The 27,687-nt window shown below is 42.6% G+C and overlaps 1 protein-coding gene across 7 annotated transcripts in view; it reads right to left on the reverse strand.

Moving 5' to 3' along the window:
- The window catches only part of NAPEPLD (N-acyl phosphatidylethanolamine phospholipase D), a 101,494-nt gene that overhangs the window by 22,556 nt on the left and 51,251 nt on the right, over positions 1-27,687 (reverse strand). The window contains exons 1-3 of one of the 7 annotated variants that reach the window (XM_059074544.2): positions 18,565-18,896; positions 18,391-18,456; positions 3,111-3,417 (exon numbers count right to left, since the gene is read on the reverse strand). In XM_059074544.2, coding sequence (XP_058930527.1) covers positions 3,111-3,401 — 291 coding nt within the window. In that variant the 5' untranslated portion in view covers positions 3,402-3,417; positions 18,391-18,456; positions 18,565-18,896. Of the gene's footprint in view, positions 1-3,110; positions 3,418-9,221; positions 9,407-18,390; positions 18,457-18,564; positions 18,916-19,089; positions 19,690-27,687 lie in introns of those variants that run through there. The other 6 variants (XM_059074543.2, XM_059074541.2, XM_067042794.1 and 3 more) reach the window with 6 other exon arrangements.

Consider the following 27,687-nt stretch of genomic DNA (forward strand, 5'->3'; position numbering starts at 1 on the left):
AGCCAAAGGATGGTGGACCCTCTGGGCTGGAAAAGCTCTGAAAAGTCACCTGGTCCCCACGTCTCCTGGTGCCGGGGTTCCCATCTCCAGCCTCCTTCCGCAGAGTCACCCCACCTACGGACGCCAGCACCCTCAGCACAGCGCTTTGGCAGGGATTGGGATTTGTCCCGGGGGAAAGGGAAGGGGATGGAAGTACTGAGACAAAAGTCCTTGGGTGTCTGTTCCGGCACATTCCACTCATTTAAAACCCAGCAGCAGGACTTTCCCTAAGCCTCTCATTGCCCGAGTAACCAGAGTTGGGCAACCAGAAATGCTGCTGCCTTGTTTCCTGGAATGACAACTTTAAAACCAGTGCTTATGGGCACTTCACATTCACAAGGCCTGTGAGGCTTAAATGAACAATGCCCTCTAGAAACTAGTGTGGCAGGTGATCGAAAGAGAATTCAAAACAGAGCCGACTTTCAATAAGCCCATGTCAGGAGGTAAATTTTACTCACGAGGTTTTTTCTTGTTTTGTTTCGTTTTTTAAAGCACATGAGAAGATGCTTAACATCGCTCATTATCATAGCACATCAAAACTACAAGGAGGTATTACCTCGTACCAGTTACAGTGGACATCATTAAAAAGTCTACAAACAGCAAATCTTTGAGAGTGCGTACAGAAAAGGAACGCTCCTATGCTGTTGGTGGGAACATAAACTGGTAACAGCCACTATGCAGATCAGTATGCAGGTTTCTTAAAAAACTAAAATAAACCTACCATATGATCCAGCAATCCCACACCTGGGCACATATCCAGAGAAAACCGTACTTTGGAAAGACAAATGCACCCCAACGTTCATTACAGGACTATTTTCAATAGCCAAGTCGTGGAAGCCACCAAATTGTCCACCAGCAGACCAATGCATAAAGAAGATGTGGTACATATATACAAGGGAATATTAGCCATAAAAATGAATGAAACACCATCATTTGTAGCAACTGGCTGAACCTGGCAATGATCACATCAAGTGAAGTAGCCAGACACAAAAAGACAAATGTCATCTGATATAGCTTGAAGGTAGAGTCTAAGGTGAAAATGATACAAATGAACTTATTTGCAAAACAAAAACATACTCACAGACTTTGAATGCCAACTTATGGTTGCCGGGGGTGGGTGGGTGGAAACATGGCTGGTAGGGATAAATTAGGAGTTCACAATTAACATATACCCACTAGTATATAAAATAGATGATCAACAAGGACCTTCTGTTTAGCACAGGGAACTGTACTCGATATTTAGGTAATAGCCTAAGTGGGGAAAGAATTTGAAAAAGAATAGATACATGTGTATGTACAACTGAATCACTTAGCTGTACATGTGAAACTAACACCACACTGTATATCAACTATACTCCAATATAAAATAAAAATTAAAATAAAAAGCAAAGAAAAACAAAAAACTCCTGCCTTTAAAAAAAAAAAAAAAAAAAAGAAAGAAAGAAAGCTTACCCTTCATTAAAGAAGTCAGCTCCCACCCCACAACTTCCTTTTCTGCCTCATTATTCCTCAAGGCACCAATCATCTTTCAGTATCCCACATCATTTTCTTATCTGTTTATTGTCTCTCTTCCATTAAATTGAAGGCCCAAGGAGGCCAGGCTGTCTTTCTGCTTTTTCATGGCTCTGTCTCTAGCACCTAGAATAGTGGAGTTTAAGAACAACTGGCCTGGTGAGTTCTCAGAAATTGAACCCAGTTTCTTCAATATCTCCATATCATCAGAGTTCAGAGATGTATTTCCGCCTTCATCTGGTCACTCACTTTCCTGTTTGAAATGAAAGAAAACTAAAGACACCATTACTACGTCTGTATTTTTAGAAACTGTGGCCCAAAAACCAGGAAGGAATGTTTACCGAACAGGTAACCTACCCATCTTGGCCTCCTGCCCTAAACCCTTCTTCTCACGGCTTGACTCCATGTTTCTCTTCCTACCAGGTTCTCCAGAAGACATAAAATCTTCTTGTTCCTTCCATCCACAAAGTTGAAACATACACTACGGTTTCATCTATTAATATCCTGACTCATTCTTAAACAGTGCTGGGAAAATATTATTCATGTTACTCAATTCTGTTAACTAGGATTAATACTATGAACATTCCTTAGCATCAAAGTGACAATATGGGTTTTTGGGGTTTTTAAAAATCTCATATCCTTTAAAGAAAAGTGCACACACTTACTAAGGTAAACGATCTAACACCACCGCCACAGACCCACTCCCCATCCTCCTGCCTTACTGCAGGTCAACGCTTCAGGGATACCTCCACTCTTTCCATCCCACCCACTTCCAGTGTCTAGTTCCTTATCTCTCAGTTCCCCACAAGGCCTGGCAGGACAGAGGCTGTTGGAAAAGAGAGGCCAAGCGGGGTAGGAGGTGTCGAGGGGCAAGAAACTAAGGAGAAAAAAGCGCTACTGCCATTGGGAGCCACCGACTCCCTGCTGAAGTGAAATCTCACTCATCTCATAAACCACAGGCCAAAGGTTAACAATCTCATCCTAAGTATAACTAGCACATTGAAAGCCCAGTAACCTATTCCCAGTTTTTAAAGGAGTGGTAGGTTATTTGACGATTTCTTTTATAACTTTAGCAGCTTTTTCCAAGGATGAAGAGCCAAGCGCTCCACGCTTAACCCTTATAATTCATACTCCAAAACGCAGGTTACTACTTTCTGGAACATGCCATGCACTTGCTCACCTCTGTGACCTTCTCATGCCCATCATCCACCTGGAAAACCACTGCCAAATAGTTTTTCTCTTCTAGGCCCAGCTCAGATATCACCTCCTCTGTAAAGCCATTTCCAATCCCACCAGTCAGAATTAATTGCGTCCTTTTCTCTGTTTTTAAGGCATCTGTTCCTACTTCTAGCTGCCACCAGATCAGAGCTGGTTATTCACACGTGTACTTTGCTGCTCAGCTATGAACTTGAAGGCACCTTATTCATGTCATCTCCCCAGAACCTTATCATACAAAAGGGCTCAATTAGCTAACTGGAGTGTCATAGTCAATTCACAGCAATGTCAAGTAATACATATATTAAGAGCAAATACGCAGCACTCAAAAAGCCAGATGCTACCTCTTTGGAGCACGGAACACTGCTGTGATCTTTTTCCATCATCAGCCACCTGAGAACATTTGGAATAGAGGGATTTTTCCACGTTGGCCAAGGATTAACAAATCTCCCATCCTTTCCTTTCTTTGATTTAGTTACATCTTCTTCTAGTCTGTAATCCAGTTTGAAACTCTTCCTGGAAAACCTCGAAGAATCACTTCCTCCAGAATTCCGTGAATTTTGGCGCTTTCTTACTGCTTCTTTAGGATATTGGCAACTTGACCTCAGGGACTCGTTGCTTTCATTTTCATCCATGTCCTTTCGTGAAGAGCTAAAAAAGGGGGAGGGGGAATATACTGAGTTTAACATAAAGACATTAAAACATACACATAGTATTATTTCTTAACCAAAAAAAATTTCCTCAAACTTATAACAATGTCTTTATTAGGCTCAAACTTTCTTCCTGCAAAATACAATTTTAGAATCCAGTATTACTGCTTGCTAAATAGAAAAGGTGTTTGCTTTACTTATTACTGCCAAACCTTTAAAAAATTCCTCATGTGCTGTAATTCAAAACAAATCTACTCTACCAGCCAGCATTTAAACATATGAAAATTTTCCATTTCAATGACATTCTGTAGAAAAAAGCACCTTCATGAAGCCAATACTTTCATACTTTCATTTTAAAGTATTATTGTTAATAACATAGTAAGAAGGATCACCTTAGTTCCTCCAAGATACTTCAGTAATTCAAATGACTTACATATAACCCCATTAGGCCTAGTTATTTTTACTTTGTAGACAATCTGTTACTAATGCCCCCCCCTCACCTCCCCGCAAAAGTACGAGTCCAAATCCCCAGAAAGGAGATACACATTAGTTGAGAAACATTTCAATAATGTATTTAAGTGGTTAACAATACAAATTCAAATTAACTCAGATGTAGAACTGTGCATGTGACCTAGCTCTGTGACCTTAGGCAAGTGTCCTATCCTCTCTGTGCCTTGATTTCTTCATCTGTAAAATGGAGATAATAATACTGCCTGCCTCCAAAGGGTTATTGAGAGGACTGAAAAAGCAAATGCAAGTAAAGTGAAGCACTTAGAACACATATGTAAAATGTATATAGCAAATGTAACATACATGTATGCACATCAACACATGCATCATATACATCAGCTCAGCAAACATGAGGGGATGCTGCTGCCCTTTTCTTTACTGCTCCGACACCCACTTACACCTCTTAACTCAAGGCACTGAAAACCTTGCTGTTGACTATACAGGATTCCAGACACATGAGAGTGAGAAACAGTGCAGTAAGAATATACATTCTTCTTCCATGAATTTCATCTCTTTCCTATTCTGTTAAACAAACGTTTGCTTTCTGTTTAGTTTAAGTGTATTGTGTATACACAATACACAATACTCTTTATAACCCCAAGAAAAATAATCACAATAACAGAGAAACAAGTCTTATTTTTTGACTACAGTGCTGTTTAAATAGAAATATTACCCAGGAAGAAAGGGACATAACTCAAACCCCAGGATGAGGTACACATACACGTATACTCAACCAGAACTTTTTTTTCCCCCAAACTTTCTGGAGTAAATAGTCTATGATCTGGAGAAAAACAGGTGTTAAGAAATCACAAAAGCTGAAGCATCCGCTGCTGCTCAGGCACAGCTGTTGGGGGCACCGCCTTACAGCTAAGGCAGGGTAACCAGTTTTGTTTTGTTTTGTTTTGTTTTGTTTTGCGGTACGCAGGCCTCTCACCGTTGTGGCCTCTCCCGTTGCGGAGCACAGGCTCTGGACACACAGGTTCAGCGGCCATGGCTCACGGGCCCAGCCGCTCCACGGCACGTGGGATCTTCCCGGACCAGGTCACGAACCCATGTCCCCTGCATCGGCAGGCGGACTCCCAACCACTGCGCCACCAGGGAAGCCCAAACCAGTTTTAAGTCTTGGGCAAATGACATAACCTTTCTAGTCCTCAACTGTCTCATCTGTAAAATACCTACTTATCTCAAGTGGGGTTTCAAAGCATTCAAGGACATAATAATGTACGTAAAATGCTTGCCACTCACTCAAGGGCTAATTCTTTTTTCCCTAAACCATCTAAATTCTTTAAATTCTATTAGAAAGCAATGGATCTGGGAGAGTTATCTCAGTTCCTCTTATAGAATGGCTTTACCTGGGTCATAATTACATTCAGGCCGAGGCCTTTACAAAGGGCAGAAACAAAGACCAGCCATTTAAACCTTACTTCACTTAACAGATAAAAATACACAGGTTGAGAGAGTTTAAGTCACTTCTGGACAAGATAATGTCTGATGGCAGAGCTGACCTCATGCCGCCCCCTGTGATGATAAACAGTTTGTGAGATTGTTTGCATTTGTTACACACAGACATAAATATTCATATACATATAAACACACATGTAATAATTCTACCAAATATATAATAAAGTATTAGCTCATTGTTTTAAACAATCAAGAAATAAAGGGGGAAAAAGAAAAGGGCACTCTGATTCAAAACCACACAAAAAAGTCAATTCAGGGTTTTCAGACAACATCTAGTTGTCTAGTGTACCTGGGACATAAGAATCAAGAGGGGCTTGTGAGAGTCGAGGTGGTAAAGGTGTAAAGAATGGGATGAAAAGGATGGGACTGGACTGTGGGCCTGGACTGTGACATTAAGGAGGTTTGGCTACACTCAGGCAATGGCGAAACATTAAAGGTACTTAAAAGGGGCATATGTGGGGCAGACAACTCCGGTCACAGGATAAAAACAAAAAGGAAGGGGGCTTCCCTGGTGGCGCAGTGGTTAAGAACCAGCCTGCCAATGCAGGGGACACAGGTTCGGGCCCTGGTTGGGGAAGATCCCACATGCCGTGCGCCACAACTACTGAAGCCCAGGTGCCTAGAGCCCGAGCTCCGCAACAAGAAGCCACTGCAATGAGAAGGCCGCACACTGCGATGAAGAGTAGCCCCCCTTTGCTGCCACCAGAGAAAGCCCACATGCAGCAACAAAGACCCAACGCAGCCAAAAATAAATAAATCAAGATTAAAAAAATTAAAAACAAAAACAAAAAGGGAGTGGCTAAAAACTGGAGCCAGGGACATAAATTAGTAGGAAACAGAAGAAACCCAAAACATCCTCTAATAGCGAGGCCCTATGCTATGTGTTTTATACGATGCATTTAAATTAACGTTCCCAGCAAAATTTCAAAGTAGGTATTATGATCTCGTTTTTTAAATGAAAAACTAAGAGGTACAGAGCAGCCCAGTCAAAAGATGAGGCAGAGACTTCCCTGGTGACCCAGTGGCTAAGACTCTGCACTCTCAATGCAGAGGGCCCGGGTTCGACCTCACATGCCGCAACTAAGAGTTCACATGCCACAGCTAAAGATCCCGCACGCCGCAACTAAAGATCCCGCATGCCGCAACGAAGATCCCACGTTCCGCAACTAAGACCCAGTATAGCCAAATAAATAAGTAAATAAAATTTTTTTTTAAAAAAAGATGACGAGGCAGTGACAGTGGGAAGGGAAAGAATAATTCCAAGAGACAATAAAGAAGATGAATCCCTAAGAAGTGAGTCTCTGGATGGTGGCAAACTTTGGCCACTTTGCAGGGCAGTCTGGGGAGGGGGTCAAAGTGGGAGGAGTACCACTAGCCCAGTAAGGGAATTAGGGGAAAGTAAGTACATATTCGGAGTGTGGAGGAGAAGGCAGATCTCTGCCCCAGCGAGTCTGAGGCAGGGTTTGAGACCACAGGGAAGGAAGGATCCAAGAGGAAGTGGGCACTGACACCCAGTACAAATGGATGACTCTGGGATCCAGGCTGCTCTGGGGCTGATAAAAGTTAGACAGCAGAGAGGTTTCCAGGGGCCTGGAGATTGAAAGGAGAGTGAAAAATGGGTTTGGTGACTGTTTTCTATCTGGAAAATAAACTTTTTTAAAAGTTGTCTATTCACACAGTCCCCATTTTCTTAACTCCCGCTAACTCCGGCTTTCACCCTGGTCAATCCTTGGAAGCAGGTCTCTACGAAAAGCAGTCCTTTCTTAACATACCCCAGGTGCAACACACACAAAATCCAGACTTCAGGAGTGAGCTTTTTACAGGCAAATCTGATTTTTTTAAAAAAAGGGTGGTGGGGAACCTCCAGAGGATGCCCTTTACTCTCAGAATGAGGGGGTGTATTTCTAGCCCCGCCCACACTCTCCTCTGTTCCAAACACAGGCCCTTCATCTGTTTCTTCAAATGCATCATGCTCCCGCCTCAGGGCCACCTTGCCATCACAGGGCTTTTGCACATGATTTTTTAAAATATCCTTGGGGTGGGAGGAGAAAGTAGCATATGGATATCGATACTCACAGGATTATGTATGACCACAAAATCTGTTCAAAACAACACAAAATGCTGGCGCTGTGATGCACCATTTCACACTCTAAGTGTGAGATGATGGGAAGGAACCAGAAAGACATAACCTGAACTGTGACAACCTGGACTCATTCCTTTGGAGGAAAAGTACAAGAACTCCGGCTGGTGAATGTGTACAATGATGGGCTCTGTCAACAGGTGGTCCCGTGACCAAGGGAGCATCAGGGCTGGGTCCTGAGACAGCTCCACATCAAACAGCACTCTTCTGGTCACTCCACAGTGGATACAGCAACAATCTCACAAAGGTCATCCTTAAATATCAAAGATAAAATGACAGGAAAACTAGAACTAAGGAAGACTGGATCCTGCTATGTTAACTAGCTTTCAGCTTTGCAGATCAGAAAACATATCTAGCTTAACATATCAAGGCTGGAGTTTCCTTATTTAAATGTAGCAGATTTCCCAGTTATTTCTTGTTACATATCTGTCTCCAAAGTTAACAACGTTAAACGAAAACTCTGCCTTCAGGCCAACACTAAGCACGAGGGGAGGGGCATACTCATGAGTACATGTACACTACCAACAACCTGTGTTTCAAAAGGAGGTTCAAAACTTGATGAAGATCTTTACATTATACTGATTTTCATCCAATTTAAGACACCATGAATTTGTAAGGCAGTTATTTTATGTGCCACTAAGAAAGTTAAAATGTTATCAACTATAATTATGTCATGCACTATATGATTCATCCTGATATGGGTGGTGTTAAAACCGGAAGAAAATGTCTGTCTTAAAACTGATAAAATACGCCATTTTATAGTGTGCTCCTAGGTACTATATATTAAAGTTTCTGTTTGCTTTGCTTTCCTTTAGCTTTTTAGCAAAACTGGTTGTTAAGTCAATAAACTGAGTTAAAAATGAAATTCACGGAAAAACAAAGCAGTATTTTCTTCGCCGATGCACATTGTGCACGTAACTCCCACAGAACATTCTGTCTTTTATTATCCAGTGTACTTCCCATGCTTGGGACATATCTGCCCTCCCATCGGTCTCCTAAATGCCTGTGGGGTTAACACCATTCTCAAGGGAAATCTGTACTGCATGAGAAGGGAGGGGAGGACAGTTTAATTTTAACCTGCAAAGCCCTGTGCAGACATTTCAAAGAACTGAAATAGTTTCATTAGCTATGTTACCTAGCAGTGTATTAAAAGGACCCTTTTCTTCACTAAAGATAGGAGAGCAAACATAAAATGGTGAATTCACAGGCAGGAGACAAGGTGGTGGAGCACAAGGACGTGAGCTCACCTCCTTTCATAAAAACACCAAAATCACAACTAACTTCTGAACCGCCACTGACGAAAAAAGATTCGAACCTACAAAAAAAGATATTCTACACCCAAAGACAAAGAAGAAGCCACAACAAGACAGTAGGAGGAGTGCTTTCACAATATAATCAAATCCCATACCCGCCAGGTGGGCAACCCACAAACTGGAAAATTACTATATCACAGAGGGTCTTCAACAGAAGAGAAAGCTCTAAGCCCCACGTCAGGCTCCCCAGCCTGGGGGCCTGGCACCGGCAGGAGCCACCCCCAGAGCATTTGGCTTTGAAGGCCAGTGGGGACTGAGTGCAGGAGCCACACAGTCCCGGGGGCAACAGAGACTCTACCCTTTGAGGGTGCACACATGGTTTCATGTGCACTGGGACCCAGGGCAAAGCAGTGACTCCATAGAAGCCTGGGCCAAACCTACCTGAGGGTCTTGGAGGGTCTCCTGGGGAGAAGGGGTCGGCTGTGGCTCACTGTGAGGGCAAGGACACTGGTGACGGAGGCCCCAGGAAATATTCATCAGCATGAGCTCCCGTAGAGGTCGCCATTTTGGCAGAGACCCGGCCCCAGCAACAGCCTGCAGCCTCCAGAGCTGGGATGCCTCAGGCCAAACAACCAATAGGGTGGGAACACAGCCCCACCCATCAGCAGACACGCTGCTTAGTCGTCCTGACCCCACAGCCGCCTATAAACACACCCCTTGACACGGCCCTGCCCCCCAGAGGGACAAGACCCAGCTCCACCCACCAGCAGGCAGGCACCAGTCTCTGCCACCAGGAAGCCTGCACAAGCCCCTGGACCAACTTCACCCACCAGAGGGCAGACACCAGAAGCAAGAAGAACTACAATCCAGATCATCCAGACAGAAAATCAATATGGAAACAGAGGGCTTAAATGACACATTCGACCAATGGACTTAATTGATACTTATAGAACATTCCATCCAAATGCAGCAGAATACACATTCTTGAGTGCACATGGAACATTCTCCAGGATTGATCACATGCTGGGCCACAAAGTGAGCCTCAGTAAATATAAGAAAATTGAAATCATATCAAGCATCTTCTCTGACCACAACGCTATGAGATTAGAAACTAATCACAAAGAAAGAAAACTAAAAAAAAACACATGGAGGCTAAACAATGTTACTAAACAACCAATGGATCACTGAGGAAACCAAAAAATACCTAGAGACACATGACTAAAAAAATGATGACTCAAAACCTATGTGACATAGCAAAAACAGTTCTAAGAGGGAAGTTATAGCAATACAGTCTTACCTCAGGAAACAAAAAAAAAATCTCAAATAACCTAACCTTACACCTAAAGCAACTAGAGAAAGAAGAACAAACAAGAACAGAACAGAAAAGATAAAAGAATTTGAAGCTGGTTCTTTGAAAAGATAAATAGATAAACCTTTAGCTAGACTCATCAAGAAAAAAGGGAGAGGGCTCAAATCAATAAAATTAAAAATGAAAAAGGAAGGACTTCCCTGGTGGTCCAGTGGTTAAGACTCCATGCTCCCAATGCAGGGGGCACAGGTTCAATCCTTAGTCAGGGAACTAAGATCCCGCATGCTACATGGTGCAGCCAAAAGAGAAAAAGAAAGAAAAAAAAAAAGAAGTGAAAACGGAGAAGTTACAATGGACACTACAGAAATACAAAGGATCATAAGAGACTACTGCAAGCAACTATATGCCAATAAAATGGATAACCTAGAAGAAATGGACAAATTCTTAGAAAGGTACAATCTTCCAAGACTGAACCAGGAAGAAATAGAAAATATGACCAGACCTATCACAAGTACTGAAATTGAAACTGTGATTTAAAACTTCCAACAAGAAAAAGTCCAAGACCAGACGGCTTCACAGGAGAAGTCTATCAAACATTTAGAGAAGAACTAACACCTATCCTTCTGAAACTATTCCCAAAAATTGCAGAGGAAGGGACACTCCCAAGGTCATTCTATGAGGATACCATTACCCTGATACCAAAACCAGACCAAGATACCACACAAAAAAGAAAATTACAGGCCAGTATCACTGATGAGCATAGGCACAAAAATCCTCAAAAAAATACTAGCAAACAGAATCCAACAATACATTAAAAGGATCATACACCATGATCAAGTGGGATTCATCCCAGGGAGGCAAGGATTTTTCAGTATCAACAAAGCAATCAGTACGATATACCACATTAACAAACTGAAGAATAAAAACCACATGATCATCTCAATAGATGCAGAAAAAGCGTCTGACAAAATTCAACACCTATTTATGATAAAAAACAACTTTCCAGAAAATGAGCACAGAGGGAACCTACATCAACATAATAAAGGCCATATATGACAAACCCACAGCTAATATACTCAAGGGTGAAAAGCTAAAAGCATTTCCTCTAAGATCAGGAACAAGACAAGGATGTCCACTCTCACCACTTTTATTCAACATTGTTTTGCAACTCCTATCCATGGCACAGACAAGAAAAAGAAATAAAAGGAATCCAAATTGGAAAAGAAGAAGCAAAACTGTCACTGTTTGCAGATGACATGATACTACACATAGAAAATCCTAAAGATGCTGCTAGAAAACTACTAGAGCCCATCAGTGAATTTAGGAAAGTTGCAGGATACAAAATTAATACACAGAAATCTCTTACATTTCTATACAATAACAATGAAAGATCAGAAAGAGAAATTAAGGAAACAATCTCATTTACTATCACATCAAAAAGAATAAAATAGATAGGAATAAATGTACCTAAGGAGGCGAAAGACCTATACTCCAAAAAGTATAAGACACTGATGAAAGAAATCGAAGATGACACAAACAGATGGAAAGATATACCATGTTGTTGGATTGGAAGAATCAATACTGTCAAAATGACTATACCACCCAAGGCAATCTACAGACTCAATGCAATCCCTATCAAATTACCAATGGCATTTTTCACAGAACTAGAAAAAAAAATTTTAATTTATATGGAGACGCAAAAGACCCTGAATAGCCAAAGCAATCCTGAGAAAGAAAAACGGAGCTAGAGGCATCAGAACTCCTGACTTCAGACTATACTACAAAGCTACAGTCATCAAAACAGTATGGTACTGGCACAAAGACAAATATAGATCAATGAAACAGGATAGAAAGCCCAGAAATAAACCCACGCACCTATGGTCAATTAATCTATGACAAAGGAGGCAAGACTATACAATGGAGGAAAGATAGTCTCTTCAGTAAGTGGTGCTGGGAAAACTGGACAGCTACATGTAAAAGAATGAAACTAGAACATTCTCTAACACCATACACAAAAATAAACTCGAAATGGATTAAAGACCTAAATGTAAGACCAGACACTATAAAACTCTTAGAGAAAAACATAGGCAGAACACTCTTTGACATAAATCACAGCAATATCTTTTTGGGTCTACCTCCTAAGGTAATGAAAATAAAAATGAAAGTAAACCAATGGGACCTAATTAAACTTAAAAGCTTTTGTACAGCAAAGGAAACCATAAATAAAATGAAAAGACAACCTACAGAATGGGAGAAAATATTGGCAAACGAGAAGACCGACAAGGGATTAATCTCCAAAATATAGAAACAGCTCATGAAGCTCAATATCAACAAAATACACAACCCAATCAAAAGATGGGCAGAAGATCCAAATAGGCATTTCTCCAAAAATGACATACAGATGGCCATAAAGCACATGAAATGATAATCGCTAATTATTAGAGAAATGCAAATGAAAACTACAATGAGGTATCACCTAACACCAGTCAGAATGGCCATCATCAAAAAGTCTACAAACAAATTCTGGTGAGGATGTGGAGAAAAGAGAACCCTCCTACACTGTTGGTGGGAATGTAAATTGGTGCAGCCACTATGCAGATCAGTACAGAGGTTACTTAAAAAACTAAAAATAGAACCACCATATGATCCAGTAATTCCACTCTTGTAGCATATATCTGAAGAAAACCATAATTCTAAAAGATACATGCACCCCAATGTTCACTGCAGCACTATTTACAATAGCCAAGACACGGAAACAACCCAGATGTCCATCAACAGAGGAATGGATAAAGATGTGGTATGTATATACAATGGAATATTACTCATCCATTAAAAAAATGAAATAATGTCACTTGCAGCAACATGGATGAACCTAGAGATGATCATACTAAGTAAGTCAGACAAAGACAAATATCATGTATCACTTATGTTGGAATCTAAAAGGATGACACGAATGAACTTATTTACAAAACAGAAACAGACTCACAGACTTTGAAAACAAACTTATGGTTACCAAAGGGGAAGGGGGGGGATAAATTAGGAGGTTGGGATTAATAATGTATATACTACTATATATAAAATACTCAACAAGGACCTACTTTATAGCATAGGGAACTCTACTTAAAATTCTGTAATAACCTATATGGGAAAAGAATCTGAAAAAGAATAGATACATGTGTATGTATAACTGAATCACTTAGCTGTACACCTGAAACTAACACAACATTGTAAACCAATTATACTCCAGTAAAGATGTTAATGAAAAAAAACAAAAAAACCTGTGATTCTCAATTCTGGCTGCACAGCAGAATTACCTGTAGAGCTTTTTAAACTACACCGGAGGCTCCTGAATCCAAATGTCAGGTGAGGATTACCCAGGAAATTTTTTTTTTTTTTTTCCGTTACGCGGGCCTCTCACTGTTGTGGCCTCTCCTGTAGCAGAGCACAGGCTCCAGACGCGCAGGCTCAGCGGCCATGGCTCACGGGCCCAGCCGCTCCGAGGCATGTGGGATCTTCCCGGACCGGGGCACAAACCCGTGTCCCCTGCATCGGCAGGCGGACTCTCAACCACTGCGCCACCAGGGAAGCCCCCCCCCCAGGTAATTGTTAAAAGCTCTGTGGGTGATTCTGATATGTAGGCAGGGTTGAGAACCACTACTTTCAATCAGCCGTTGGCATGAAGGTAGCACAGGCGTTTAGGAAGGACCAAAGGGACTTTCTGGTACCCCAGAATTTATGCTAGCAGAGCAGCTGCCAACAATAAAGCCTACTCTTCCTCCCTGTCCTGCACTCCAAGTTATAAAGGTGGCCTAACCTCAAGATGGCTACACAGTACTAGGACTGGCAAGACTCCACTGCTAAGGATAAAGTTCGATAGGTCAGGGGCTTCCCTGGTGGTGCAGTGGTTGAGAGTCCGCCTGCCGATGCAGGGGACACGGGTTCGTGCCCCGGTCCGGGAAGATCCAACATGCCGCGGAGCAACTAAGCCCGTGAGCCATGGCCGCTGGGCCTGCGCGTCCGGAGCCTGTGCTCCGCAACGGGAGAGGCCACAACAGTGAGAGGCCCGCATACCGAGAAAAAAAAAAAAAAAAAAAAAAAAAAAAGTTCGATAGGTCAGAGGCTTCTACTCAGTCCAGCTGAGTCACAAATTCAACTCTGTGGGCCCAGGAAGCCAAACCAAAAAAAAAAAAAAAAGAACCACACTCAGTAATAACTGACATTGTCTATAATAACCCACAGCAGCCTGTACATCATGAGTGCTCAATAACTATTTATTGACTGAATAAATGAACAGGAGCTTAAATCCTAATCACTCTTCACTGAGACAGAGTTAACTGTTTCTGAGAGAATCTGCTGGGAATAAAATTACAGGAGAAGCAAAAGTACCCAAAGTACAATGAGCCCGTGCTCCGCAACGAGAAGCCACCGCAATGAGAAGCCGCGCACCGCAATGAAGAGTAGCCGCCGCTCGCCGCAACTAGAGAAAGCCTGTGCACAGCAGCAAAGATCCAATGCAGCCAAAAAAAAAAGTAGAAACAGGAAATCTGTAAGTTAAGCAGTTGGACCAGCCACATAGGAAGGTCCTTTCTAACTTTAACACTCCATGACCCAAGTCATCATTCTGTGACCCCTTTCTTTTACAGGAGAAGCAAGTCAGGGCAGAGAGGTTCACGGCACTCCAAGGGTCCAGCTCTGTCTGGTGACGGAGCCTGGACTGCTGATTAGCCATATTCTCACCTGAATTATGCCTAGAAACACTTAGAACCAACAGAGCATGTGGTCAGCATAGGAAGATAAGTGATACATTTCAGCTCATGGTGGGTATTTCACTTAGTTTAGCTCATAAACAGATAAACTGGCCTCAAGTTTAAAAAAGAACTTCGAGCTCAGAAATTCTTTAAACCATCATTACTTACTTCAGTCACAGAATAGCACAATACAGATAGTAGTACTTTGCATGAACTCTCTAAACAAGCCAAAGGAATGAACACAGTAACTTGAAAAGAAAACAAACATCTTTGTAGTTTGAAGGACCTTCAAAATACAGAAAACAACTTTCAAAACAAATTATTGCTGTCGTCCAGTTTTCCTAGCAACAGGACCTTTTGTAAGCAAATCAAGTGTCTGCCCATTTTAAGGGGTGCCAGAACAATGAGGAAGCTTGGTTTTTCTATATTCTGACCATTTCGTTCTTATAACTGAGAGAGATTACAGAGGAGCACAGAAGTCTACAGGCATTTTTTTTTACTGTCCCTTAAATCTGGGAAGGCCCTCAAATTAGATAAACAGGAAAATCTGCTGCCCCCGAGGGGAAAGGTGAATTGTTCTATGTAGCAGGAGTATGCTGAGTTGATTTTCAGTCATTTCTGAATTTATGCTGATCCTGTGCTCCCATAGCCAAGGGTACTTACCATTCACAACCAACAGGTTTAGGGCTGCAGCTTATGGCTGTGATGCTGACCAAAGTTTGCTTATTCCAACCGCTCTTACCTTGGCTTCAGCTGGTCCCCCCCTTTCTAACAAGCAGCAGCTGTGTATACGCGTATTGGGCCAAAGGCCAGGGCTGTTGTGCTAAGGAACCCTGGGTAAATTACTAAAATCTCCCAGGCTCTCAGTTTCCTGTTTCCCTCATGGGTGGAAGGGCATTAATAATCTCACATATTGTACGTCTCTAAAACCAAAGTAAATATAAATATATACAAGAATACTTGACAGAGCTTTGTAAATTATAAAGTTATAATACATTATTTAACCAGCTGAGTTGGCAAAAGACTATCTCTGACAGAACAAGACTGCCCCTGGGGATGAGTTCATACATAATCTGTCACAAAAGTCTGTTAATAAAATATTTACTTTGTTATAAGGTAGAAACTAACAAACCATTGTAAAGCAGTTATACTCCAATAAAGATGTTAAAAAATAAAATAAAGTATTAAAAATATTTAAATACACAATAAATGGTTATTAAATTCACAAGACAAGTCAAGGAAAGCACTATAGATAAAGATAGGTAGAATTTTTTGGTATTCTAGCAGTTAGAATAGCACATTACTTGACTCTCATGCTGCAAATCACATGGGTGATTTTGTTTTATTTTTTCTTGGGTGATTTTTTAAATGCCAGTTCTACATATGCCCTCACAGGCCTTCAGGATAATGGTGCTCGTTAACTATTAATTATGTGCTCAATCCCTTTCCCCAGTAATACTTCAACGACAACATTTTTTTTTTTTTTTTTTTTGGCGGTACGCGGGCCTCTCACAGCTGTGGCCTCTCCCATTGCGGAGCACAGGCTCCGGACGCGCAGGCTCAGCGGCCATGGCTCACGGGCCCAGCCGCTCCGCGGCATGTGGGATCTTCCCGGACCGGGACACGAACCCGTGTCCCCTGCATCGGCAGGCGGGCTCTCAGCCACTGCGCCACCACCAGGGAAGCCCACGAAAACATTTTTTACTTGTATGCATTTCAATCTAAAATGCCCAGATCAACACAGTCCTTCAGCTACAGCCATATTCTAATTCACAAAAAAAAAAAAAAAAAAAAAAAGATCAGAATGGAATGGAAAAACCCACTATATCTGTTAGGTAGTTAGACATTAGCAGCAAGGAGGTGACAGTGGCGAAAAGAGGAGACTTAGTGGAATTACACCCCGACCATCTGAGGACCCTCCCCTGACTCCACCCAGAACGGGGAAACTACGGTCGTGTGGCGAGCAATTTATCCTGATGAGGGAGCACAGTAACACAAGGGGACTTCCCCAGGCTGTGCGTGCCCAGACTAGACAGGCGTATAACCTAGAGTAAACCAAACTCATTATACCATCATTATAATAAAATCTGCAGGTGGTTTTGCCGGCCCCCACCTTGGGCTTTTCTTAGCGAATCAAGGGTAAGGGCATGCGCAATAAGGAACTTGTTACCTAGCTCGGGACTGTCAATCAAATAATGACCCCCTGTCACTCACCCACGATTGCGCCCCGCCCTCTCGCAGAGCGCTCCTTATAAACACCCTTAAGCCTGCACAGGAGCTCCTGGCTTCACTTCGCAGAAACAGCCCGCTCTCCCTCTGAGTGTAATTATGCTTTAATAAAACTCTGCTTTGTGCTTAAGCCCTAAGTGTAGTCTGCAATTCTTTTGCATGCTATCACAAGGACCGAGATTGCTGGTCCGGGTCTTCCGCTAACCTCCTCGGTTGAAGCTATTTTGACACTACCCACGCCAACCCGGAAACATAACTACAGCTGTCTACCACTACAATGAAAAAGGAGTATGAAACAACAAAATTAAAGGCAAATAGTACTTTGTGAAACACGGACATGTTCTTAAAAATGTCCCCCATTTCCCAAGCTCACTAATACTCAAAGTAACATAATACCCTTCTCATACAGGATGACTGTATCATCTAAAGCATAACCCAAACCAAAACCCTATGACGGAATGCTTATATTAAAATATCAGTCATTTATAACTAATTTAAAAATTAAATTTTGCAATATGAAATCTGTACAATATAATTTGAAATTGTAAAGGAAAATAAGAGTATGAGAAATACACTATTTTCATCCCTTGGAGACATGAAATTCTTGCAGCAGGAAAGCCTGCAGAATGTAACGAAATAAAATCTGAAAATTGCGACAATATCTTCGGTTAAAACACTTTGAATTGAAATCAATCTCTCTTACATTTTAAACTGGCCCTAAATTTCTTCTCCAGCAGATCTAAATCTTCTTGCAACAAAATCAGACTCCTGTGGGAAATAGGTAATCTTTTTAAAGATTAAATAACTTCTTTCTAAATGATATCGACGTCTGCGGCTAAATCAAAACCAATGAAACTGAAAATAGAAATGGAACTGCTAGATATCCATTCTTAACAAAGATGGAAATTATTTCTTAATTTCCAGAGAGCTGTATCTCAGGAATGACTTTCTCAATAACTTAATCAGAATTATCAAATAGCAAACACTTGATGCTAATTAGCCAAAGTAAACCAGGTGAGTCATATTACAACATATAGAACTGCAGTAAAGACAAGGCGGAAAACCTAGCTACTTTTTGAAGGTTAACTTTTCTCATACTCAATATTTTCCAGGTTCAACTGAGATGTGATGCATCTCAGACTCAGAAGCCTGTATAAGCGTATTTATCTCAACTACCAGGATTACAGCTGAAAAAAAAAAAAAAAAAAAAAAAACCTATCTGAATACCTGGACTGAAAAGCCTGCAATAATACTCAGTTTGAGAAACAAACGACCACCGAACAGAAAACTCAAGAAAGCGCCGGCTTCCACCACCTCACCGCACCTTGCTCCAATCTTTCGCTCTTCATTTCCATTCCATGGTTAGTTTTCAAGATAAAAGGGGAGAAACCTGGTGGAACGGATTTTTAGAAATAAATACTACAGGTGAAGCAGAAATAAATTGCTCCAAGGAAGTTGTCCACCCACTTATTTACATACAACCAAAAAATACACCCACATGTATTCCAATCGGTGAAGATGCAACCTCGTGATTTGCAGAGGAGATTGGACTTAAAACAAATCCCAGAGACGGCTACTCTCCCAAACGAAAAAAATCATGTGGCTCTTCATCCAGGCAGCCTCAGAGATGCGGGCTCCGCACCTCGTGAGGTGCGGAAATTCAAACGAATCCCTGCCACTCACAAGTGCAGCATCTCCGGGATGAGGCAGGGCTCGGGAGCAGGAATCCACCCACATTCCGCTCTACTCCGCGGAAGAGTCCAAGCAGCCCCAAGCTGGGGAGTGCGGACCGCTCCATCCAGAGGCCGAGAGAAAGCAAGCGGAGCCGGGCGAAGGAAAGGCGCTGGGGGGCGGGGGGCGGGCGCTAGCGGGGGAGCGGCAGGGGGCGGGGGGGCGGCAGGGGGGGGCGGGCGCTAGCGGGTGTGGGCAGGGGGGCGGGCGCTAGCGGGGGGGCGGCAGGGGGGGCGGGCGCTAGCGGGGGTGGGCAGGGAGGCAGGGAGCGGGGCACGAAGCGTGGGCTCACCTGACGCGATGGTCGGTTAGGCGTGCGCGCCGCCGCCGCCTCTGCTGCTGCTCTTCGGCTACGGGCCACAGCGCCCCCGGACACAGCGCCCCAGCGCAGCGGAAGGGGCGACGGTAGCCAGCGCCCGGGTTCCTCCGCCCCCGGCCCCGCCGCGTCGGCTCCGCCGAAGGCGTTAAGAGCTGCAGGCAGCGCCTCAGCGCTCGCCTCCTCACCATCCTGGGGGCGAGCCGGCGCCGCATCCGAGGCCCACCGGGCGCCCCCACGCCGCGCGGGGCCCTGGCCGAGCTAGATTCCGCACCACGTTGCCCGGTCACTCACTCATTGTGTCCTTCGAATCTGGTAGCCCCGCCAGCGTCAGCCCCGCGCCGGCCGCCGCTCAGGCCTTTACCAAGATGGCCGCCCCCCACCCCCAGGCCCCGGCGCCGAGGCCTTGTTGGTTACAGGAGGCGCCGCGGCACCTTTTGCCCTTCCTGGCAGGGCCCATGCCTCTCTCGCACTGTGCGCAAGCCCTTCTGACACCAGACTTGCTGTCCTGTCCTAGACCTAGAAGCTAACTTTCAGATAGCGTGAACACCTTCTAGAACACCCGCCCTAATTGCTAAAATTAAATGGGATCTAGGTGGCCTCTCGTGGCCTGCGCGATCGTAGTAGACCAGCACCTGGTAGCGGGATACTTACAACGTATGGTGCCAGGAGTCCCGTAGCGAAGAAACCAAACTGTAATTTTAAGTGTGTACAGTAGGTATTGAATATTCATGGAAAGCATTGCCTTGTCACGGTCTGTGCTCAGTAACTATTAAAAAGATGCCACAGCTTCCTGGTATACACAGTTCTCATCTAAATTTGTTTTTTAAAAAATCTCAGGATGATGACAACAGAGCACCAAATTATGATTCCCAGCTTTTCCCAGGTTTTCCTTTTTGAACTGCAGTATGAAATTTACTGTTTCAATAAGTAATTTAAGCATAGACAGATAGAAATAGAATTCAACAATGGGTGGTTGGGCAAAGGGATTCCTCTATAAGAGTCCTCCTGGGTGTGTCCACGGGCCAGAAAGAAATGCCCTCTGTCTGGGACTGCGAATGCAGATAAGACTGGTAGAAAATGCAAACCAAACTATTTTGCAATTTGAAAGTGACCGTGCCAGTGTAATAGCGTAGGAGTGTAAAGAAGATTATGCCAGGTATGGACTTTTACCCCCTCAGGGCAGCTTGCAGCTGTTGCTGAATCTTATTCACTTAAGTGTGATTAAGAGCTGCTTGCTCGCGGGCTGGGCTGAGACTGAACTCACTCAGTGGTACCTCCCGTGCAACAGGAAAAAAAAGACACAGCTGTACAAATCCAAACTGTAAATTGAAGCTACTGTTAGCTCAGGAGGTCTTCACAATGCTCTTGGCTAAGGAACTTTTAAAAGATGCCCTCTTCCCCTCGCTCGAATTCTTTATGATGAGTTTCAAACATACAGAAAATAGAGATGCCTTTTTGTTACACCGTTTGAATAAATTGCAGACAACAAAATCAATCACCCCTAAATATTTCAGCCTGCCTCTTCTAAAGAAAGGACATTCGCCTCAATCACAATACCGGTAGCACACCTAAGGAAACAATTCCCTGACACCATTTAATGTTCAGTCTAGTTTTAACTTTGTGCGATTGTCCCAAGAATGTCTTTTATAGCCTTTTTTTTTTTTTTCTGAACTAGGCTTATTAACTGCCTAGGCTCATGCATTGCATTCGCTTATTATGTTTAAGAAGCAGTTTGAAACGTTCGCTTGATAACTCCTTTCTACACAAACTTACAGATAAATGGAGACAAATGTTTACAGCTTGTTTTTCACTGAGAGCAGGTGCTTCTGATAAGCACATTTATGTAGACCAGGAAAGTCTAGGAGGAATGACTAACCTTTTAATACAACATAGAGATTATAATTGAAGCTGTATTAATTAATGTTTATGCTTTCTAAACGTAAACTTTTATGTAGTTTACTACATAAACTTTATGGATTGTGTTATAATTTCTACTTGACTTCCAAAGCTTAATTTTTCTAGACAATGAAAAGCTGTTTAGTAAAACAATTTCTATCACTCCAGGTAAAACCTCTAGCTTGCCCTGCTTCACAGTACAGAGCAGAATGAACACTGTCCCTTTCACTCATGGTTTAATTTTAGATCCTGACCTGCTGAACTGGGTTTTATTTGTCCTTCCTTCTTACACCACCCCTAGGAAGTCAGGCTTTCAGCATATAACTGTTTGTCTTTTAAGTTGTCTGTGTTAAAACAACAGTCCTAAAATGAAGTCACTTATGCTAAGCTCCACATCACCAAATGGAGACTCAGAATGTCAGCCTCTCCCAAAATAGGAATCTTAAACCAGTCAATCAGGAATCACCTGGTCAGCACTAGTTAATCGGCCTGATGGACCTGTGCCATCCCCTAAAGGAAAGTGACCTGTCACAACCAATCCACTTTCTGCTATTATAACTTCCTGGTCCACTGCCTCCTGCCTGTAAAGGTCTTTCCTTTTGTACAACTCCTTGGAGCTTCTTTCTTTTTGTTAAATGAGATGCTGCCCAATTCATGTATCATTGAAAAAAGCCTATAAGATCTTTAAAATTTACTCAGTTGAATTTGTTTTAACATTACTTCATTTTTAAATGTTAATTAATGCTGTAAAGAAGAGGAGCAAATTTACACAGTTCCCTTAAAGTGGCTGGTGGCCAAGGTAACATTTCTGGAGACTAGTATTAAATGAGCTTATTTTATTTTTTTAAGATTTTTTCGATGTGGACCATTTTTTAAAGTCTTAATTGAATTTGTTACAACATTGCTTCTGTTTTACGTTTTGGGTTTTTCTTTTTTTCTTTTTTTTTTGTCTGCGAGGCATGTGGGATCCCAGCTCCCCAGTCAGGCATCGAACCCGCAACCCCTGCATTGGAAGGTGAAATTCCAACCACTGGACTGCCAGGGAAGTCCCAAATGAGCTTATTTTAAATACTTCACAAAATGTTAGTTAAATTACTTCTGGGAAACCACATATAAACCAATTTTAGCACAATAGCTCATCTGTAAAGTGAGTTCTGCAATCAGTACTGTCCTTTCTTCTCCCAGCTCCAGGCCTAAAGGCACAGAGGACTAGAGCACAGCGTGACTACTTACTAGAGGACTTTAATTCATTGTGTATTTATAGCAGCACCTGTGGAATTCAGTTAACTACTGAGTTCACCTCCAGTTAAATCAAAATTTATTAGCATGATCATTAAGAATCTGTAGATAACTCCAAAAAGCAATAAGGAAGCTAACTTCTATTTTTTTTTTTTTTTTTTTGCGGTACGCGGGCCTCTCACTGTTGTGGCCTCTCCCGTTGCGGAGCACAGGCTCCCCCGCATGTGGGATCCTCCCGGACTGGGGCACAAACCCGTGTCCCCCACCCGCATCGGCAAGCGGACTCTCAACCACTGCGCCTCCAAGGAAGCCCTGTGTTAGGCTATTTTTAATCATAAAACTTTAGATGCATTAAAAAAAGAAAAGTGAAAGAGGAAACCAAAGTCACCAATACATATGTATTTTGTGATTAAGAAAAATTATTAGATTTCCAGGGTTTTTTTGAACTTTTATATTTGAGTTTATTCTTCATTTAACTTTTAAAACACCAGTTTTAACTTTAAAAACACTGCTTGTGTTGAATATAGACTTCAATTTTTCATCCTTATTCAACTGTCAGGAGGAATCCACTAACAAATTAACCAGAAGAATATGGGAAGACCTGCCGTGGTTTTCTCCAATGAGAGAGTAGCCCTCCTACACCTAAGTGGTTCAAAGAATATGATTTGAGGGAAGTCTTCGCCTAGGCACACTGATTGTGAAATATCACTCATTCTTTGTTCTCGTACTTTTTTGCTAATGTTATTTTGGGTTCCCATGCAGCTGAATTACAACAAAAGATTGGAATTTAGAATATAGAATCAAACATTTTCCAAAATCTAAACATCAAAAACTGACTGTTAATATTGAAGGCATTAAGTCTTATTTATCCTCTTCACCCTAGTTAACTAAATATTCTATCTTAAGAAGTTTGGGCCCTAAGAGAGATACTTTCCTAATGACTTGTTGGGTTAATTGAACTTCTTTTTACATTCAGTTTGCTGCCCAGAGAAACTTGACTTGATTCCTTCTCATTATGATGCTTTCATTGCACTACTTTGTGCAATGTGTGAGGTACCTCTGATTTAGGCATTGCTATTCATAGCAGTGAGTGTAGCTCTGGCCAGACCTGCCACTAGCATATACACAGCCCAAGGCAAGAGTATTAACAAGGGACATAGTCTACATATCTAATTATTTAAACGTCATAAATCAAGCTGACAAATGGTTAAGTAAAATATATTCGATCCTCCTACCTTGAGAAAATATACCTTCATGAAGACAAGGAAGCCCAGGTTCTTTGGAGTTCTCAGCCTCCTCAGAGCTCTCCACCAGACCCTGGCCATCCGTCTGGGAGAGCTGGCCTTTGGTCTGTGATATCAGCTCCAGAGCTTTGCTCTGTACCATGATGGCCTGGTGCTTACCCATATGAACCCTTCCCCATATCTAAGTTCCTTCCATTCCCCAAAGAGCCACCCCTTGGCCACCCATGGGCCTTAGGGTGCACACAGCAGTGTGCTGCCTGACCTCAGGAGTATGGACATGGGGAAGAGGTTCGTCCAGGCCCTGGAAGAAAGCTTGGGACCATTTTGGCAGGACTCCAAATTCCTGGGTACCTGGAGATCATTTAGACAGGTCCCCATGGCACACCCGAGAAGAGGTGCAGCCAAAGGAGGCCAGAGTGGGCTCTCAAGCACAGGGCTTTTTACCTGGGTCTAAGGGTAAAAGACTCAGAACAGAGTCTTCGGCATGTCCCGAACTGTACACACAGCCAATCCAGAATCAAAAACTATGAACCTCCCGCATCTGTAAAAAAGTTTACTCAGCTAGTCACGTGGCTCTGCCATCAGTGATTCAGTGAAAAAATTTTCAGAAGGAGTTCCTTAACCCTTTTTAAATTGTCAACCACATTTCCAGCACAATGTTAATTCAACTTGGATGGCATTTATTATGGGCAGGGAGAGAAAAGACTTCTTCTTGCCTTCTTCCCCCCAAACCCCTCTAGTATCTGATTTTCCAGAGGCTGAGTAACTAATGAGGGTTACTTGTCCCAGTCCTTCCCATCTACCCCTAAATTCCCAAGTCTCCAGCCACAAAGAGGTGAATGTCATCTGCTTCCAATTCAAGAACAAAGAATACTGCTCTCTGTGGTAAACTGAAGAATCCTCTCTTCCCCAGAAAATACTCACCTCTTGAGCCCCAGAATCTGTGAATGTTACCTATGTGGCAAAAGAGACTTACACATGTCATCAAGATGGGGAGATTAGCCTGGATTATCCAGGTGAACCCTAAATGTAATCACAAGGGTCCTTAGAAGAGGGAGGGTAGAAGGTCAAAGAGAGAAGAAGGCAAGGCACTTCCCTGGTGGTGCAGTGGTTAAGAATCTGCCTGCCAATGCAAGGGACATGGGTTTGATCCCTGGTCCGGGAAGATCCCACATGCTGTGGAGCAACTAAGCCTGTGTGCCACAACTACTGAGCCTGTGCTCTAGAGCCCATGAGCCACAACTACTGAGCCCACGTGCTACAACTACTGAAGCCCACATGCCTAGTCCGGGAAGAGCCCACGTGCCATGGAGCAACTAAGCCCATGCACCACAACTACTGAGCCTTTGTGCCACAACTACTGAAGCCTGCGCACCTAGAGCCCATGCTCCTCAACAAGAGAAGCCACCGCAATGATTAGAAGCCTGCACACTGCAGCGAAGAGTAGGCCCCCGTTTGTTGCAACTAGAGAAAGCCTACGCACAGCAACAAAGACCCAACGCAGCCAAAAATAAATAAATAAATAAGAATTTTTTAAAAAGAAAAAAGAAGGCAATGTGGCAACAGCAACAGGGATTGGTGTGATTCAGTCACAGCCAAGGAAGGTGGGCGGCCTCTGGAAGAAACCGGCCTTGCTGACACACTGAGTTTAGCCCAGTGAAAATGATTTTGGCTTTTGGCCTCCAGAACTGTAAGAAAATATATAAATGTGTATAAATCACCAAATTTAAGGTACTTTGTTACAATAGCAATGGAAAACCAACACATTCTCCTTTAAGCAGTATTTGAAGTGTGATAACTATATATATATATATATATAAAATATTTGTCCATTAGCATAACATTCATGAGTAGACACATAGGTCTAAACTCTATACTGTGACTTCCAGGTTGAGCTCTGAGAGACCCAATTTCCAGGCTTGAGAGGATCAAATTTCCAGGTTGGTGCTAGAAGTCATGGTTGGAAGATTCAGAGAAAGGAGCAGAAGTCCTAGTGTTGGGAGATATTGGTAGGGAAGCAAAATTTACCAACCCAAAATGTGTCTCTTGGCGTGAGGAAGAAACAGAAGACTCGGGAAGTTTTTCTTTGCAACTCTCACTTAACTGCCTAAAAGAATTTAGATAGAGGGCCTATTCCAGGAAAGAGAACTATCACCAGAGGTATCTATAGTATAATATGAATTAGGTGTGGTAGACAAGGGAGGAACCTAGCAAAGTCAATTAAAATTCCCCTTTGTGTCCCATTGTTGGTTTGGCCCAGCAAACGTTTATTTATTGATACTAAACATTTGCTCTCTTCATTCTTCCTATGAATTTACTTCTTTACTTTTGAAGTCCCAGACCCCTACTCCCTTCTCCTTGGTCCAGGATGACATATATACCTCATTTTACTTGGTTCTTTAGAATTTCCTGTGTTTATGTGGATTCCCTGTATGTTCATAATTAAATTTCTTTTTTTTTCTCCTGTTAATCTGTCTTATGTCATTTTAATTATTCAACCAGCCGAAAGAACTAAAAGGGGAAGTGGGAGATTTTTTCCCCTCCCGACAGATTGCTTCTGGTCCTGCCATGAACATGTCATTAAGCACCCTGAGCCTCTGTGAAGTTACCTGCACAATCCCTAAGATCCCTTCCGATTCTAAAATTCGGAGCTGTAGCAAAACATGGTTTACCTTTGAATTTCACATTCACATGTTACTGCTGTTACAATCGCTCTCCAGCCAACCTTTCCAGCCTCCCTGTCCACCACGTAGCCTGCATGTCAACCACACACACATCCGAGCTTTTGCACACATTGCTTCTTCTGCTTAAAATTATCTTCCCTGGGACTGCTCTGGTGGCACAGTGGTTAAGAATCCTCCTGCCAATACAGGGGACATGGGTTTGATCCCTGGTCCGGGAAGATCCCACATACCATGGAGCAACTAAGTCCATGTGCCACAACTACTGAGCCTGTGTGCCACAACTACTGAAGCCCACTTGCCTAGAGCCTGTGCTCCGCAACAAGAGAAGCCACCACAATGAGAAGCATGTGCACTGCAACGAAGACCCAACATAGCCAAAAATAAATAAAATAAAATAAAATAAATAAATTTATTTTCTTTTTAAAAAGAATTTATCTTCCCTGGCTTCACCCCTGAGCACTCAAGCTCATCCCTCAACACTCAAATCAAGAATCACCACATTTGAGGAGCTCTCCCACCTTCTCAAAGCAGAATGGTCATCTCTGCCTTGGTGCTGTCAGAGAACTATTAAAGCAGGTAGCAAATTATAGTATAACTATTTGTTTCCATTTCTGTTTCCCAAACCAGAAGGTGGGCTACTCATATGCAGATACTCTGCCTGATCCATATGTATACCTCTAGCACCTATTCCTGTTCTTGGCACACAGCAGACACTCCTACTGTGTCTGTGGACTGAATAAATGAATGATGATTCCCTGAATTCTGCAGAACCTACTTGGGACTGGGCAGAAGTGGGATGTGGGGAGGGATGGAAAGGAAGTACAAGAGGATAGGAAATTTATGTTTCTGCAAGACTTCCAGGGCCTTGGAGAAAAAGCTGAGTCTGATGTGTGCGATGATTTAATTCAAGGCTGTCCTCAGATACTCATTGTACATGCAATCTAGCATCTCTCTTGACCTTGCTTCAAAGTCAGTTTTTAAGTGGAGTTATCAGTATGAGCTACCTTGCACAGCAATCTGCTGATTAGAAGCTCTTAACTGGGGCGGATGGCAGGCAGCCATGTATGATTTGTCAGCTTTGCATCCTTGTGTGCCCCTAGGCAGAGGCTACAACTGTAGAGTTTTATGGTAGCTAGTTAACAACTCTGGCCTTATAGACCATTCTGAGTAACAACTCACAAAACTGTCTATATTCAGTGTTCTTTCTTAGGCATAAGAAATACCCTCCCCCTACTCCTTGAGTGATCTGGATGTCTTCCATTTTCTTGATACAAAGTACAAAGGACAAATGTACTCAGAAAACCTACTTAAAGTGGAAATGAGGTTATCATTTCCACACACCTTAGGAAACCTATGAAGTCTTTTCACAATATATAGACTGATGATAATTTACAATGTGTCTTTGATCATGCACATCTATGATGTAGTCATCTCTGTATGTTCCTTTGCTGTTTCATTCCATATACTTGTGTCATTTTAGAATTTTACATTTGAGATTCAGCTTATTA

This window comes from Kogia breviceps, chromosome 9 (genome assembly GCF_026419965.1).
Source record: "Kogia breviceps isolate mKogBre1 chromosome 9, mKogBre1 haplotype 1, whole genome shotgun sequence".
Classification (NCBI taxonomy): Eukaryota; Metazoa; Chordata; class Mammalia; order Artiodactyla; family Physeteridae; genus Kogia; species Kogia breviceps.